The 17,835-nt window shown below is 45.4% G+C and overlaps 1 protein-coding gene across 3 annotated transcripts; it reads right to left on the bottom strand.

Annotated features, from left to right (window-relative positions):
• Nucleotides 1-1,421: 1,421 nt before the first annotated feature.
• CMPK2 (cytidine/uridine monophosphate kinase 2) lies at nt 1,422-16,126 on the bottom strand. Of its 3 annotated transcripts, none has more exons than XM_036874013.1 (5): nt 15,098-16,126; nt 13,586-13,700; nt 12,455-12,656; nt 6,187-6,420; nt 1,422-3,082 (listed from the first exon to the last, which is right to left on the bottom strand). In XM_036874013.1, the coding sequence occupies exons 1-5, from the start codon at nt 15,770-15,772 to the stop codon at nt 2,965-2,967; spliced, it is 1,344 nt and encodes a 447-aa protein (XP_036729908.1). In that variant the 5' UTR covers nt 15,773-16,126; the 3' UTR covers nt 1,422-2,964. The 3 variants fall into 3 exon arrangements, with proteins under 3 accessions (XP_036729908.1, XP_036729911.1, XP_036729909.1); XM_036874016.1 differs by having other exon boundaries at nt 6,381-6,420; XM_036874014.1 differs by lacking the exon at nt 6,187-6,420.
• Between the last annotated feature and the right edge of the window lie 1,709 nt (nt 16,127-17,835).

The following is a 17,835-nucleotide window of genomic DNA, read 5'->3' as shown; positions in this document are numbered from 1 at the left end:
TGTGTCTCAGGCAATAGGAAGGCCCAAGGAAAGGGAGAGAGATGAGGGAAAGGCCAGAGTGGAGTAATCACATCAGACACAACATTTACTGATTAAGTTCACTGTCTTATGTGGGTGTGCTTTGTGGCATCCCAAAACAATGACAATAATAACCTCAAAGATCACTGATTACAGATCACCAAAACAAATATAATAATGAAAAAGTTTGACGTACTGCGAGAATTACCAAAACGTGACACAGAGACACAAAGTGAGCAAATTCTGTTGGAAAAATGGTGCCGATGGATTTGCTCAACGCAGGGTTGCCTCCGACTTTCAATTTGTAAATAACTGTACTGTGAAGCTCAGTAAGGCAAAGGGCAACAAAACAAGGTGTATCTGTCTGTACATTATGAAGCACATTATGTAGATATGATAAAACATTTCTATGTGCATCACTGATCATTTCCTCGGTATATATTCCAAAAAGATACCAGGGTCTAAACATTTTTAAGATGCTTCACAACTGCTTCTAGAAAAGAGAGACATTTCACAGAGAGAAGAGTCAGCAACAAGGGGGATTCTACTGTAGAAAATGGAACAAACAAAATGAGCAAAAAACCCAGACACCTGCCACTGAAAGGGGACGCAAATGGAGAAGGTGGATATTGAGCTCTGTGCACAGAAGCTGTGTCCCCAGGTGGACATGCCCTCTAGGATGGAACTCCAGACACTTCCATACCCATTCCTTATTGACTTTTCCTAAGTGAAGGCCGTCCCCATTCTCCATCTGCATAGTGTCACCCACATCACTCGGTCCCCAAATGCCTCGCCATCATCGCTGAGTACCAAGCAGGTTAAAAGGAGAGAGGGACACCCTCCCCCTGACATTCCTGATGTCCCTACTGCTCACAGGAAGAACCTGTAGGTGGTCACTTGGCCACTCCAGCTGTAAGGGAGCCTTGGAAATGAACTCATAATTCTTGGCAGCCACGTGTCAGGCTCAAAGTTCTATGGCTGTGGAAAAGATGAAGAATAAATATTTGGGACACTAAAGGTCTATTACAGGAACAGAAACACACCTGGTAATGAAACAAAGCCAAGCAAATGATGCCTTGTCGTCGGTTTCTGGGTAGGAGGCGCTATCTGTTCTCATACTCAGTAATCTTATCCCTATTACAGTGTATAGAAGCAAGTGTACGAAGAATTATTTATTGGATTAGGGAAGAAAATCCCTTTAATACCTGCAGTGAGGAAGGAACTGCACTTTCTTGAAATGACATTGAAAACAAAACAAAAATGCCCTCCTCTTCCTCTGAAAGCACTTTGACCACAAATTCACACCTTTTCACTTCTTTAACCCCAAATCCCCTCCTGTACAAAAGCCTCATTGGGGAGCCCCTTCAGGAAAACCAACACACACTGTGACAACAGCATAGGTTAGAAAATCACAGCAAGTTTATTCATTGGCAAGAGACATAAAGAAAGCATTAAACGTTTGTGTTTCTAAGCTGCCAGCATAAACTTTTCAAAATGTTTAAAGTGAATAACACCAATAGCATAATTAGATATCACATCTTAAAGAACCCAAATGCAATTTATCAGCTTTAAAAAATATTTTCAACTGAAATTACATATGTACATACATTATGTATAAACTACCTATAGTTGTTTTGAAAAATAATATGATAGAGTTAATATAAACTTTATTATAATTTAAGAGTCCATGTAATAAACCTGTTAATGCCATAAATTTAATTATTTTGGGGAAATGTCTTCTTGAGACATTTCCCTAAATTCACAGATTCAATCTATCTTAGAACTGGAAGGAATTTTAAGTAATCACCTGGTTCAGTCAACTCCTTAAGACAAATGAAGAATCGCCATCACTTTTTAGATCAAATTACATGATGTTAAATGACTCATCCAAGGCCCCATAACTATTAAGTTTCCTCTTTTCTCAGCTTTTTTTTTCTAGCCAAACAGATCTCAATGCTGATTTCATGTGTAATCATAAGACATTCAAGTGCAAGATAATTCACTGAGAAATCCCATTCCAGGATCCACTGTGCTTCCTCAGTAAGATAAATTAAACCTGTCTGATGAAAACACACAACAAGCATTGCGTCCAGCTTCTTGGCTTCAATTCTGATTAGTAAAGCACAGCCCCTACACCGAGGACAAACAAGACGTAAACAGCAGTATAAGTACGTTGCTGGATTCGCTAACTTTAATGCATCTACTTCAGTGTAAAACACTCATTCTATCCAAAGCCATGTTTTCAGAGGAAAGAAGAGGAAAGTAAATAAGCAGAACAGAATCCAAGGACTGTTGGTGTGTTTGTATACAGAGCATCTTGGGTTGGCCTCTCAGGGGCTGTAAGCCTCAGACACAAGTCAGACGCCTTCTTGGTCAGTGTCCCCCACCCACAAGATGGGTCTGTGGGAGGGTCTTCCGACAGCCGGGACACACGGACACGTTCTTCGGGAGTGGTTGGCTCTAAGAATCGGGGCTGAGCTCACAAAGACGGAGTGTGGCTGGACTGGGAGGAAACCAGCTCCGAGCACATCCTCAAGATCTCACCCGGGAGCCTGCAGTGCAGGCGTGGGAGAGGCTGGAGGAGCTTCTGTTGATCTGGAAGGTCTTCCTGGTTGCTTCTGTCCACCTCATGCTTTCTAGGGGAGACACACCTTGGAAGGATTTGGTAGGGGTGTAGTTAAAAATCTGTTCCAAGAAAACGTTTGTTATACTTGGCAGAAAGCGATCACCGTCTCTCACTGGAATGTGCCCCGTCTCAGTCCCGATGGGTCCATCGGGCAGAAGTGAGAACAGTGGTTTAGGTAAAATCGAAATGTCCCACCTTCTGCCACACGAAAAGCTCATGCAGCTGAAATCTGGGAAAACTGCATAACCAGTCGTGGGCTTAGATGTATCAAACAACATCAAATCTAGTAAAATGTGTCTCCTGGCCCAGAGGAACTACAATTAATTGCAATTATTTTGGATCTCGCTTAACACCATCTGGAGGACCTTTTCTCTTGAAGGGCTGGCATCAACCACGTGGCAGCCAGGGTTCTCCATCCGCTGGTAGGACACTTCTACCCTGGAGACAGGCAGAATGAAAAGAGTTGGCCCATTTGCTAACACGGCTCTTTACGCAAATGTTATTTTCCTACCATAATACAGACAGCTTGAAGCCAGGTCCCCATCTGGTTTATCGCACTTCCGCCCCCCAGGCAACTCGCTTTGCATACAGGAGACATTCGATACATTTAGTTTAACAAATGAGAAATTAGTAATAATGTTTAATAGCTTGCATTTACTCAAAACCTTTTATCTGCCAAGCATTAGCGTCCTGCATGGTCTTCTCATTTCATATTCAGAGTAACTTCAGGAGGAGAATCAATGTCACCCACCCCCATCTTGCAGAGAAAGGAGCAAAGGCTCAAAGAGATTAACTAAGTTGCCCAATGGCAAATTTCTCAAGAGTCTGCGCCCTGAAGGATTTCACACAAGCCAGAGGTCCTTGGCATATACATTGTTTTCACTTAGGAGTCTTCTACAATTGCACTAGAATTCTATCTCTCTTTGCAGTGTTAGCTAGCCTTGGTGTGTACAGAATAGCTGGGGCTGATTTGAAACAGGAGGGAATTGGGCAGGGCACAGCCTCTGAAAGAGTGACATAGCCCGAGGACATGACATAAACTGAGTAGAACCAAATGGGGTCAAGATGGCAGACAAGTCAACTTCCACTAGACCTCAGTATATGCTCACTGTGACAAATCAGCAAGCTAAATGACACACCCACAGGCGCCATGACAGCTCCAAAGTCTACCATAAGGATCAAAAAGTGGGTGGTGGCCCAGTTCCTGGAAATCCCCGCCCCCTCCTGAAATAGGTGGAATAATCCTCCCACTCATTAGCCTATGAAATTACCCAGCCCTATAAAAACTGACAACTCCATATCCTGGTGCCTTTCTCACCTTCTGAGATGGCCCACAGTTTGACTGTGGAATGTGTATCTCTCTAAATAAATCCACTTCTTACCCATCACTTTGTCTCTCACTGAATTCTTTCTGCGATGAGACATCAAGAACCTGAGCTTCATTAACTCCTGAGACCAGGTGTGTGATCTCAGTTGGAAGACTGTGGGTTTTGGCTGGATTCGCGTCCCGGCCTCTTGGGTTCAAATCCCAATCTGCGGCGCACGGTTTCAGATTATATGACCAAAGCTCTAGAGCTTTGTGGTTAAAACAAGCACCCGGACTCAGCCATATAAAAGAACGAAACAATGCCATTTGCGGCGACATGGATGGACCTAGAGATTGTTACACTGAGTGCAGTAAGTCAGACAGAGAGAGACAAATACCATATGATATCGCTTCTATGTGGAATCTAAAAAAAGTGGTACAAATGAACCTACTTACAAAACAGAAATAGACTCACAGATATAGAAAAGAAACTTAAGAGTTACCAGTGGGTAAGGGGTGGGAGGGATAAACTGGGAGATTGGGATTGACATATATACACTACCATATATAAAACAGATCATTAATAAGAGCCTACTGTATAGCACAGGGAACTCTACTCAGTGCTCTGTAATGACCTATATGGGAACAGAATCTAAAAAAGAGTGGATATATGTATATGTACAACTGATTCAGTTTGCTGTACAGCAGAAACTAACACAACATTGTAAATCAACTATACTCCAGTAATAATTATTTTTTTTAAAAAAGTGCTCAGAGTAGATGGTGAGAAATGGAATATTTCCTGCCATTATCAGTAAACAAAGGATGTCACAGTCTCCGGCGATTGCAGCCACCTCCAGTGGGTGAGCTGGTGAGCCCTGAGGGAACTCAGGAGGGAAACAAAGAATCCCTGCCATCTAGCAGCCATCAGACTGCAGCCACTCCCTAAGGTGAGCCCTGAGGAAACTCAGGATGTGAAAACACAGGACACTGGCCCCAGATAGCTGAGGTGCGTTTCAAAGGAATGATTTCGGTGAGCCCAGACCCTTGCATCTTCCCATACACAGAAAAATGCTAATTTCCTTAACTTGACTTATCTGGTTTTCTTTAATTAACAATAATCTTTTGACGTTCAGACTACCTGTCCTTTGTTGCAAAACTCTTATGTGTCCTAGCTCTCCTGTCACCTCCTCCGAGCAGTTCTCTCAGGGTTACTTGAGATGCTGCCTCCTGGGCCTGAAGTCCTAAAACTTCCCACCAAATGAAACAGAACTCTCAACTTTTAGGCTGTGAATATTTTTTTAGTCGACAATGGTCTGGGGCCATAGCTCTGCCTCACCACCTACCAGCTAGGAGAACATGCCACATTTCTTTCCCATCTGTGCCTCCGTTTCCTCATCTGTGAAGTGAGGACGGAAATAATGCCTTCCTTGCAAGTTTGTCGTGAAGTTTAACTGAATTAATACCAACCAGTCAATTCTTTGACATGGTTTCTCTGCACACAGCTGAGTGGTTAATTATTTATAACAGCATTAAGTTAGGATAACAGTGCTATCATTGTTTATTTATATAAACAATTCTGTTTTGGCTTTTCAAACCAGTCCTACAGAAGTGATTTAGTCAGCCTGAGAAGCAGTAAGATGGTCCAGACACTCCTGCTATTGTGTTCACAGCTTTCTAATGAAAATGAAAGCACTGCCTTAAAATCAGAAAGGTCTTGAGTTTAATCCCAATTCTACTACTCAGTAGATATGCAAGGTGTAGACAAATCACTTAATCCTTTGAGCCTCAGTTTTATAAACTGTGAAGTACAGCTAACATTGTCCTAGCAAGGGTTGCAGAGCATCAGAAGTAAAATGCCTGACACACAGTGAGCCCCTAACAGGTAAAAGTCACTGCGAGGCCATCAGACGGTGCTCGTGACCATTCTGTTACGATGACCCAGAAAGGTGTATTGTCTCACTCAGGTTCACGCCGGTGCTGGCACAGTCAGGGCTAGAAAGACTAGGAAGGAGGTCTGATCCCCAGTCAGATATCCTGTGGCTACAAAACCACCACGCAGTGGCCCCATGGAACAATCCCACTGAAAGGAGTGAATCTAACTTGGAGCACACTGCCTCTCAGGTTGGAAAATGGGAACCGTGTCATGTCCTGCTCTGGACCAGAGTCAGTGCTGTTTCTGGATCGTCGCCACAGCCAGGGACCCCTCCCCCTCACATGGCATCGGGACACCTACTTTTGACGAAATATGCTGTTGGCCTCCAGTTCAGCCTCCTCCTTGGTCCTCTCCATGCCCCGGCCCTCGATCCTCTGCATCCTCTCCTCGGGACTCACGGTAAGCAGCAGGACCAGGTCGGGTTTGAGCAGGTCCCTGGGCCACTGGTATATAGGGTGATGGGCAGGGGGCAGGTGCTGGAGGCCCCCACTTACCTCGGTGGCTATGGTGTAGGTGGCCGTGCTGTGCCAGTACCTGAGAAGGAAAGGGGTAGTGAGTTCCCCGTCCGCAGAGGAAGTCAAGGGAGCACCTGAAAACCAGCTGCTGGGGACGTTGAAACCAGGGATGGCTCTGCTGAACTTGTCCTAGTACCGTACACATTAAAGAGGTAAAACTAAATCTTATTTTTTAAAGTATTTATAAAATGGAAAAATAAGTTAAAATCAACAACCACAATAAGAATCTAGTGCACACCACCCAGAGCTCCATTTACTCAGTTAAAACTGCATGTATTGTGAGACTACTCTGTTGCCTTGGCCCTGCAGGATGCTTTCTTTTGTGATGGCAGGTTGGCATGGGATGGTAGATTTGTTCGGTAGTCCACTGGTATTTAATGCTGTATCTTGGCCAAACAAAAATCTGCAGGCCCATTCAGTTCCTACATGTTTTAAAACTGAACTTGCTGACAAGACATGGAAACAACCTAAATGTCCAACAACAGAGGAATGGATAAAGAAGATGTGGTACATATATACAATGGAATACTACTCAGCCATAAAAAAGAATGAAATAATGCCATTTGCAGCAACATGGATGCAACTAGAGATTATCATACTAAGCGAAGTAACTCAGAAAGAGAAAGACAAATACCATACGATATCACTTATATGTGGAATCTAAAATATGACACAAATGAACCTATCTACAAAACAGAAACAGACTCACAGACACAGAGAACTGACTGGTGGTTGCCAAGGGGGCGGAGTGGGGGAGGGATGGAGTGGGAGTTTGGGATTAGCAGATGCAAACTATTATATATAGGGTGGATAAACAACAAGATCCTACTGTATAGCACAGGGAACTATATTCAGTATCCTGTGGTAAACCATAATGGAAAAGAATATAAAAAAAGAATGTAAATATAAATGTGTATAACTGCATCACTTTGCTGTACAGCAAACATTAACACAACATTGTAAATCGACTTCAATTTTAAAAATAAATAAATAAAAAATTAAAAAATTGGACTTGCTGATGAAATCCACATTCTAGGAACCCTGGATAGGAGGCCTTTGTCTTTCCCAGCTCTCCAGTCATCTAATTGCATCTGCATGGATCAGGAAGAGAAATAAACCCAGATAAAATCTCTGAAACTCTGTGAATGTCCTCCCTGAGTGAAGGCGGTCACTCTTGACCGGCTGATCTTAAAAAAAATGCTTTGAGGAGAGGAAAAGAATATCACAACCATCAAAGAAAATCAAATCAGCCCACTCTTTCAAAAAGCCCAATGGCTTTCTACCACCTGCCAGAAAACATTCAGCCTCCATCTAAGACACAAACACCTTCACAATGTGGACCCAGGCACGCTCTTTCATGGGGGTCTGTCCTCACACTTTTCTTCCAGCTGGAGTGAGGGTCTCAGGCAGCGAAGTGCCTCCTCTTCCTTCTGCACGCCACGCAGAGGAAGCCCCCAGCAGAATTCACTGTTTCCTCCTCTGGGCTGTCAATGCCCTTCATACTCAGCTCTACTGAAGGACTTATTGTAAATTAGAGCCAGTTGTGTACAAGTTTCTCTCTTTCATCTCCTCCATTAGATAATTCATTTTTTACTCATCTCTGGATTCCAAAATCTGAAACCAGCATCTGGCACACAATAGGTATGCAACTAATTATGTTTTTTGGATGTAGGAATGAATGAATTAGAATTATTTTATTGATTGGCATAGTTTATTATACTCTTGCCCTGTTCGTGTCATATTCCAATTTTAAGTGACGAAATGCAAAACTCCAAATCCAGTATCAAAGGACTATCACCTACAAAAACATTTATGAAACAATTATAAACATCCCAATGTCGAGAGGCACCCATGGCCCCACCCTTGTCTGTATTTTCAATTTACTGCCTGTACTGTTTTAAAATCCTAAGTTCTTAATCACTTTAGATTTGAACTGCTTTTCACAGTGAAAAGGACATACTGGTCCTTTATCTACAAAATAAATGCAGAGTGTTATCCAAGCTGTGTATTGTTTTACTCTCTGCCACCTACTTGCTTTGTGTACATTGGTAAGTCTCAAATTCCTCTTCTGGAAAATGAAAATCATGAAAGCTTTGTTTTCCTCCCATAGTTTTTACAAAAATAGTCAAGTGCTTTTTAAAAATGTATCACACTTGAATTGGGAGATTGGGATTGACATATATACACTAATATGTATAAAATGGACAACTAATAAGAACCTGCTGTATAAAAAAATAAATAAAATAAAATTCAAAAAAGAAATGTATCACACTGTCATTATAAGGCAATATTTAATTCTTATTGGACACTAAAGCTGCATCATTTCAAATTATGATGATACAATACAGAGAATACTGAAAAGAACAAAGGTAAAGAATTAATTTGGGGGTTGATCAATTCTAATATCATTCATTCTTCAAAGCCCTTTTCCACCTCCAAAAGCGTGGCCAGTGTAGCTGCTAGCGCCTTGAATTCTGCCTGGGGCCATTCCTATGTATCACCTACCAGACTTTTAATCATTTACAAACTTGTACTTTCACCATCTCCACCAGATACATCTTGTCTCCCAAGCTGAATAAACCCAAGCAGGTCCAGGTTTTCTTCTTCTTGGCAACAAAACTACAATTTGCGTTGCATTTTACACATGCTCCGTGTTCACTGAATTAAATACTTAGCTGTGAATACAGAGGCTGATATCATCTAAATGTAAAAAGCCTTCTTTATTGTAGAAAAACCATCAGCAAGAAGATTTTTAAAGGTAATGAGGGTGATTAAGTTGCCAACCTTAACCGCAGTCACAATCAAAAATTACTCCGTCTCCCTTCTTTTTTCAGCCAGATGATGGTGTTGTCTAAAATGGATTTCCTTAAAATCTTTAAACATGAACAAAACCCACCCAGACAACAAATAACTGCTCTTTTCTTCTCATCTGACAAGGTGATCTAGCATTATCTCTTTAAAGAAACAAAATTGCAGACAATTCACAGACATAAAGAAGAAAAATCGGGGAAGAATGGGAGCCCTGTTTTGCAAAGCCAGAGTTCTCTCACTGACAACACTGTTGCTCATTTTAAATAATCATACCCTCTGGCCATCAATTTCAGACTCATTATTTAGTATTCTCCATTCCTGCCATCAGGGAAACCACATTAGTTCAAATCAAATGCAATTTGTTGACACATTATACATCACTTATATAATAATGCCTTATATTTTTATAGCAATTTGCTGTTTTCAAAGCACGTCCACCTGCATCAACTCACTGGATATTCATCACAAGTCTTTTAATTTTTATTCTGTATTGGAGTATAGTTGATTAACAACGTTGTGTTAGTTTCAGGTGTACAGCATGGTGATTCAGTTATACATATACATGTATCTATTCTTTTTCAAATTCTGGTCAGCAGGGAAGGGATAAAGAATATCATCATTGAACAGATTAGGAAACGGGATGCAGAGAGTAAGTGTCTACCTACATGCAGAAGCCAGTACTGCCCCAGGATTTTTGGACATCTTAGGAAATAATGTGCCTTATGAAGTCACACTTTATTAGGAAAAGCCTAGTCTATCTCCTTGAAATAAAGAGAGACTAACAAATATATATATATATAAATATGGTAAATCCAGGGACTTTAACAATAGGGTGAAAACATCCCACAGGTGAAGAAGTCCCACAAAGGAAAGCAATGTCTTACCCTTGTCTAGGATTCCTTGTAACTTGCCAACTTTGAAATCACTATCTTGCCATCCCCAAAGTTAAGAGTACCCACTGGCATTACAGCTTAGATGACAGCAAAGGCCTTCTAACTAATTTTTACGGTTTTCATCTTCCCCACCGCCACACACTTTTTCTTAGTTCCAGTCACCTTTCCCCAGGCTTCCCACACCTCAGACCACTCTGCTTCTTCATCCCATAAATATCAAGCCCCTTGCTTTGGGGAAGGCAGATTTGAGATGTATTCTGCCGTCTCCTTGCTTGGCGGCCTTGTGAATGAACCCTTTCTCTGCTGCAAACAAGAATCTCAGTGTTTGGCTTGGGGAACGTCGAACCTGGTTTGGTAACACACATGGGCACCAAAGTTGTGTAAAAGAATGGTCACGGCAACAGGGACGATTCTCACAGGTGGCATGAAGGAAGGCAGATGCAAATAGCAGTCAATGTCTACCTGCCTGTATAGACAGTTCAGGAACAAACAGAACTAATCTATGGTGATGGAGTCAGGGTCGTGGTTCCCACTGGCGGAAGGATGGGTCGTGACTGGGAGGGAAGGATTTACAGGGTGGAGTAAGGTTCTAAGTCACTATCTGGGTGCAGGTGGTACTTGAACGTGTTCACTTTTTAAAATTCCTCGAGATTTCCATTTATAATGAGTGCTCTTCCCTGAACACTTGTCAGACTTCAATGCAACTCCTCATCTTTCCACAAATAAGTAAAACTGCAGCAAGAACAAGGCGTACACTGGAGTAACGTCAAGGACGAATCCAGCTGCAACTGAAGCCCTTTAGAACTCCCCACCAACTGCATTTCTCTCTCTTTCCCAGGGGACAGCACTCTCCTAAATTTGGTGTTCAACATCTTTCCATCCCTTTTTTGGTATTATGTTCTGTATTATTTTGCATGTGTTCTACTGAACATCTTTCTGCAAGTTGATTTCTTTCCTTTGAAATTATAGTTTTGTAACTCAGGCACATTGATGCATCCTACAAGAGCATATGGCTGTTTGGTGCTCCATGTTATAAATATATGCCAGTATTACTTTACCCTTTCTTCTGCTGATGCCTTTGGTTTTTCAAGTTTTTCAACATTATGAACAAAGCTGAAACAAACTCTGTATTTCTTCGGGAAGTGGAAGCAATCTTCTCAAATTGCTCCTCAAGTCACCCTACAGGTGCCCACTCCCACCAGCACCACGTGAGTTTCTATCAATCTACATCATCTCCAACTCTGGGCTTTCAGACTTTTCTAATGAGTTCTCACTAACCTGATGAGAGTAAAACGGGCTCTCATCGTCGTTTGAATTTCCATTCCTAGTAGGACTTGCTTGCCGTTCCCTTTGTCCATTTTTGTAGCACTTTTAAGCTATTTCTTATATGTGAAATTTCAAAATATAACTCAGCTTCTGTCACTCCATTATCTGAAACCTCCCAAAGGCCCCCCTCTGCACTCAGAATAAAATCCACACTCTTTATCACAGCCATAGACCCTGCTGACCTGTCTCTGCCTTTTTATCCATCCAGAAAGCAGCCCCTCGTCCACATGTTTTCCTCACGATGGCCTGTTTCTAGCCCTGGAATGTGTTCGCATCTTCCCGTCTCTACACTTTGCTCTTGCTGACCCCTCTCCCACAAAGCTTTTACTCCAGGATTTTCAGGTGTGTCTCTCTTTGGTCATTCAGAGCTCAGACCAATGGTACCCCCTCACGCAGGCCTTCCTAAATCACATCTAGTGGGGGGTTAGCCATCCTCCACCACACAACCTTGATCTCTCCTCTTTACAGTATTTATCACTCTCTGATATTACCTTATGCATCTATATGCTTGATTATTACCCTCTCCTTCAACAGAATGTTTGCTCCATGAAAGCAGGGCACTGCCTAGCTCATTCACCACCGAACCCTCTAAATTGAGAACTGTCTTTGGCAAATGGTAGATGCCCAATACGTGTTTGTTGAATAAGCCAATAAACAAATGAACCACTGAAAGCTTGATTTGTGAAGCAGAGACTTTTGTTAATATCCCCCATATGCTATTTCTAGCTCTGTCACTTTGGCAAGTTATCTAACTTTTCTAAGACCTGTGTTTCTCATCAGTAATTTTAGTATCCGTGTAGTAGTTGTTCCAGATGTTAGTATAGTATGTATAATGTCTTTAGCAAAATGCCAGCCAATGGTGTAAGTGATTAATAAATCATAGACATTATTCCTATTATTATCATAATACACTTTGTCTTAAACACTATGGTGTACTTGCATGTATATGTACACACACACACACATACACACTACTCATATGTTAGGAAGAAAATGCCGAATTCAACACATCTTTATACCCACCTGTCTACAATCACAGGCGATTTGGTAGATTCTTTAGCTATTTCAGAAGCCACGATATAATTGCCCAAAGAGTAAAAAGCTCTTCTAATGATAGTTGGTTCATCATCAAAGACTTTCCTCCACTGGCTGATGCAAGAGGGTGGTGACTTCAAGAGAACAGCCTTGAGTGAATCTGAAACTGACTGGGTCACAGTGGTTTTACCTGCAGGTCGGATACAAAATGCAGCACATCTTAACCACGGCCACCGTATCACTCCCAAAAGTTAACATTAATGTCCAAGCAAAGACTTTCTTTCCACCTGTAACCAGAAAGAGTTGATTAAATAGTACAATTCTTTACAAAAAGTTGCCAACCCTTGGGAATTCAGGATTCCTGTTTGGTGTGAGAATGCTTGAAAGAAAAAAACAAATGGTCACCTCGTTTACAAACTAATGATAAACTCTGCTATCAGCTTCCAGGAATTCCCTCCTCCCATCACGCCTCACCTGACACAGGAAGGAGACTCACAGGGAACCACGTGACCCTGGGGTTCTCCCAGATCCACGCTGTCCTTGGGTATTCCCTGTGGCCCTTGGAGCCACCCTTTTCCTGCTGTCGTGTGTTGGACTAAGTGTGGGCACGCCCTCTGTACTCTGACGCCTATTTGGCAGCTCCAAAGGCTTCTGCCCTCCACTCCCTAGTTCGTCCACACTTTGTTTCCACAGGGGCCTCTGCACTGCCTGCAGTTCCTGGACACACCAGGCCGGTTCGAGCCCCCAAATCCACCCTGCCGTTTCTTCTGTCTGGAGGCTCTCTCCCACCTTCCTCACCCAACCAACTCCTGTCCTACTGAAAGCTCAGTCCAGGATCCATCCTTCCAAGGTCTCCCGGACCGTGACTGCCCCTCATCTCCCACACCGAGGCTGTTGCCCTCCCATGTTCACCGGAGCACCTGAGGCTCCCCCCACTTTATGGGGATGGATAACGGAAGTTATCCATCTTTGTGTCCCAGGCCAGCCTTGCTCCGTGCCTGGCACACGACAGAGGCTCACAGGAGGCTTATGAATTGAACCCTGTATAAAGTTTTGTGTGTCAAGAATTGTCTATTCCTACAACCCACTGCCTGTACCTGGAAGGTAATATTCTCTTACCTGTGGCATCCAGGCCTTCAATGACAATAACGGGGAACTTGCCCTTCTGGACCTGCTCTGGGCACTGGTCAACCAGGTCCAGAACAGCCCGGGCTTCAGGAATGAAGGATGTACACTGTAAAACAATGTCCGTGCATCAGCAGCAAAGCAACGGGGCCTCGGCAGAAGCTCTATCTAATTGCTGAGAAGAAGACTGCCCAATGCTAATGAGGCATAAGCATGTTTGGCACAAGGCCAAAATGTGAAGTATCTTGAACCTGAGAAAGGGCTGGATTGCTTTATTTCGTACTGCATAGCTGAGGCTCAAAAAGGTCGTAACTGTCGACATCACCCAGCCTGCAACTCTCATGGACCAGCTTCCCCCAGAGGAGGAAGGACAGAAAAGATGCATAACTGCAGAGCAGTGTCACGTAGCGACAGTGGAACCATGGGCCCTGTGTGTCACAAATGTGGGAAATCAGCCACGCTGTAGGCTCCAAAGAAAGCAATCAGCATCCTGTCCTTTCCTGAGCTCTTGGGGGCTCAGAAGAGGGGCAGGAACTGCAATCACCATGCTGGTAGGGCAGGGTCTCCGGGGGATTCCAGGTTTTGAACTGTGCCTGACCTCATGTGAACTCACAGCACCTCTGCAGAGAGGCCCAGACACGTATCTTCTTCTAACGTGCTTACTCTGAGCAAGGCAATAGTCTAAGTGCTTTCACAGTACTAATCTGGCCACTGTTGAAGATAACCCTGTGTGTTACTGTTATTAACCCCATCTACGGATCAGGGAAACCAAGGCAAAGAAGAATGTTTAATAAACTTACTGCAAGTGACACAGGTAATAAATTCCAGAGTTTGGATTCAAACCCAGGTCTTGCAATCTTAACCACTCGGAGATGCTATCCCAAGGCTCATACAAGGTATCTAAGACCCATAGTCCAGCCTAGGGACCTGCCCAGGCTGCGCTCAGGCAGAATCTTCGCTGTCCCGCACCGAGCACCTCTTGTGTGTCAGATGTTTTCCTGTCCTAACACTGCAAGGCAGGTATTTTACAGATGAAAAGGCACCAAGCAACACGGAGTAGCCGAGTGTCTGGGTGGCAGCCAGTAAGGAAGCAGGCACCGCTTAATCTAAGTTTCTTAAACCCCAAGCTCATGCCCTTGCTCTACACCCCGACCTCCCAGAAGAGGGTCATCACTTTCAAGAAGGCATTGCTTTCCCCGTACCCAGCGCCACCTCCCCGCCTCCTTGGGCACCGCCAGCGCGGGAGCCGCGCCGCTCCTGTTGGGATGCCAGTTTCCCCCATGGGGTTGGGGGTCCCTGGCGAGCAAGAATCTGGAAAGAGCCACGGTGTCTAAACAGAGGCTGGCCCACCGGCCACCTTCACCACCAGATTTGCGGACGGGAGTAAAGCAACTCCCCGACAAAGGGAGGTCTGCACAGGCCAGCCCCGCGGAGAGCGCACGGTGGTGTCCGCTTCCCTGGCCTGGGGGATCCACCCTGAGCGCTGGCAAGGGACCCAACTCTTACCGCCTCCAGAACGGCGCGGGCGGCCTCCCGGTGGGGGAAGACCCCGGAGCTGGGCAGGTCCGGCACCACCGGGTGCAGCGCGGGCTCCGGCACGGGCACGACGCGCTCGCGGCCCAGCTGCCGCCACCCCTGGCCGTCCCGCCGTTCCCACGGGAGCTGCCACAGCCGGCAGAGCGGGTCGCCGGAGAACTCGGCCAGGCTCGGGCGCGGGGCCCCCGGGCAGGCGTCCAGCAGCGCCAGCAGCGCGCTCCGGGTGTCGGGGCTGTCGCGGGGGTCGCGGAGCAGGAAGCCGTGCTGCAGGCCCGCCGCCCCGCCGCCCGGGCGGTAGCACAGCAGCCGGCGCAGCTGGCACCGCCGGAAGGGGCCGCGCCGCAGCTGGTGCAGCAAGCGCTGGTGCAGCCGGGCCGCGCGCACCCGGGCCGCGCAGCCCGCGCCCCCGGCCTCCGGCACGCTCAGAGAGTAGCTGCGGCCCGGGGGGCCCAGGAGCGCGGCCACGCCGGGGTCGGGGCGCGCGTCCGGGGCCTCGTCGCCCACTGCGAAGTGAGCCAGGGTGCAGCCGGGCAGCTCCAGCGCGAAGCAGCGCGGCGGCGCCATGGCCCGAACGCAGGCCCCGCGCCGCAGCCCCGAGAAGCGCGCGAGCAGCAGTGGGGCGGGCGGGCGGCGGCCGAAGACCATGGGCGCTCCCGGTCCCTCCCCGCGCGTCGAAAGCGAAACCCGGGACTCGGCGGGCGGCGCCGCGGGGAAAAGCGAAAGCGAAGCGGCGGCGGCGGCGGCGGGAAGCGGGCGGGGCCCTGGATGGGGCGCCCTCCCCGGCCTCGGCCTCCGTCTCGCCGCGAGGTCGCGCCGGGAGCCGGCGGCCGCCGGGAGGGGACGCCCGCAGGGGCCGGGCCGCAGGCTGCCGCCGATGGGGACCCGCGCTGCGATCGATGGGGAGCGGGCAGGGGGCGCCAGGCCCCGTTTGAATAATTCCTCGGTGCTTGTGTGTGTGTGTGTGTGTGTGTGTGTGTGTGTATCTCCCCTGTGTGTGTGTCTCCCCTGTGCCACCACGCTCACCGGCTCTTGCTCGCTCTCGGGTACCGCCGACTCCTCATCTGGGCTCGCCTTGCGGGCCCCGCAGACGCGGCCGCTCGCGACCCCAGCCCTGCGCCCCGAGCGCCCTCCCCGCCCGCGCCCGGACTCCAGGCCTGGGAGCCGCTGGAGCGTTTTCACCCTGCTTTGCACACGCTTTCCCCTTTTGGAATTAACCCCTCCTTTTGCTGACTCTCAAACTGAGAAGTGTCCCCAGACTGGCACCTCTAAGTTGCCTTACAAATGCCAAATTAAAGTCGTGCACGCAGCTCCAATGAGACAGCAGCGTGATGGCCTGGAAGCGCCTTATCCGCCAGCAGCCGGCGTCGGATGTATTGCTGCCTTTGTGTAGTAAAGCAGCATTGACAAGATTATTTGGATGTTTTATTTTGTTTTTACTCATTGACTGGTATCTTTGAAAATGATTGTCCAGCAGACCCAAAAGTTAGAATTGAAACAAAGATGGAAAACATTAGATGAACGGAAAGCATGTAGTTACGATTTAATCAATTATTAATTATGTGCATTTAGCGTGGGATTAAGTTTAATTCTGAAAGAAAAACTCTTTTTGATAGACATGAACTATTACAGATATGTGGTTGAAGTATGGTTAACAGGCAAGGAATAATTCTGAGATTAAGATTTTTTAGCTCTTTGAGAACAGGATCATTTTTATTCTCTATGAGCAATTTGACTTTTGGACATTTAGGGAGCAGAGATGTTGTCACCTGTGTGGAACATAAGAAAATAGGGAAAGAACAAAGTCCTTTTTGTTCGTTAGGACAGGACTGCATCCTCCCGTGAGCCTTTCTTGACGTTTTTTCCATGACCCCACCCCACCCCCAATCATATCCGATCTTAATTTAAATTTTCCTCTCCATTTTCACTCACCCTCCTCCCTACCAGGAGACTGTGAAATTAGTGACACTGCAGGATCTGGTCTCGGTCAATGTTAACTGGGAGTCGAAGATTGAAGATACAATGTCTTCATTCATAAAGAGAAAAAAAATCTCTGTCATATTTTTGAGCTCCAATTTCAAATTCCTAGGACAGAGAATCTGATGGACCCAGCTTGGGTGCATGTTTAGATTGCATAAACTTGCCTGTAGTAACCTACCCAGTGGGTGTGGAGGAAAGAAGCTGAGCCTGGAAAGACACTTGAAAGAGGTCCTTGAATGAATGAATAGCACGACTTTATTCATTTAAAAAGCCAGAGTCTTCAGCACTAACAACATCAACCAGGAAAACATGAAATATTCTAATCATTCTGCTCATAGGGAAAAAAAAGAAAGGGAGAATTAACTAATATAAATGTTGTAATTAATAAATAATAAAATGACAAAATAACATTTATTTTGAAAAAGAGATTGGTTTTTGAAAACGTACTTAAACAGATATGCTTCTAGGTAGATCATTCAAGTGGAGAAAAAGAAAATGAAGTCAGTAATACAAAAGAGGAAAGAACCACAGGTTACAAAGGACACAAATAAAGAGAATATTACATACAATTCTACATCAATAAATCCAAACATCACAAAATAAATAATGAACTTGGAAAATAAGATTTATCAAAATAAATCCAGGAAAGAGTGATGATTCTATAATCCAAATCCCAGGAAGGTAGTTGATGAAGGTTCCGAGAAGCACTGGACAAGTTTTATAAGTAATTG

Source organism: Balaenoptera musculus, chromosome 13 (assembly GCF_009873245.2).
Source record: "Balaenoptera musculus isolate JJ_BM4_2016_0621 chromosome 13, mBalMus1.pri.v3, whole genome shotgun sequence".
NCBI lineage: Eukaryota > Metazoa > Chordata > Mammalia > Artiodactyla > Balaenopteridae > Balaenoptera > Balaenoptera musculus.
The sequence above is the reverse complement of the archived record's forward strand: the minus strand, read 5'-3'. Positions and strand labels throughout refer to the sequence as shown.

Coding starts and splice junctions, on each gene's coding strand:
- CMPK2 (XM_036874013.1), bottom strand. CDS start 15,772: ATGGTCTTCGGCCGCCGCCCGCCCGCCCCACTGCTGCTCGCGCGCTTC. Junction 12,657..13,585: donor TGAAGGCCTGGATGCCACAG/GTAAGAGAATAT, acceptor TCCGACCTGCAG/GTAAAACCACTGTGACCCAG. Junction 3,083..6,186: donor AACAGCATATTTCGTCAAAA/GTAGGTGTCCCG, acceptor GCCTGTCTCCAG/GGTAGAAGTGTCCTACCAGC.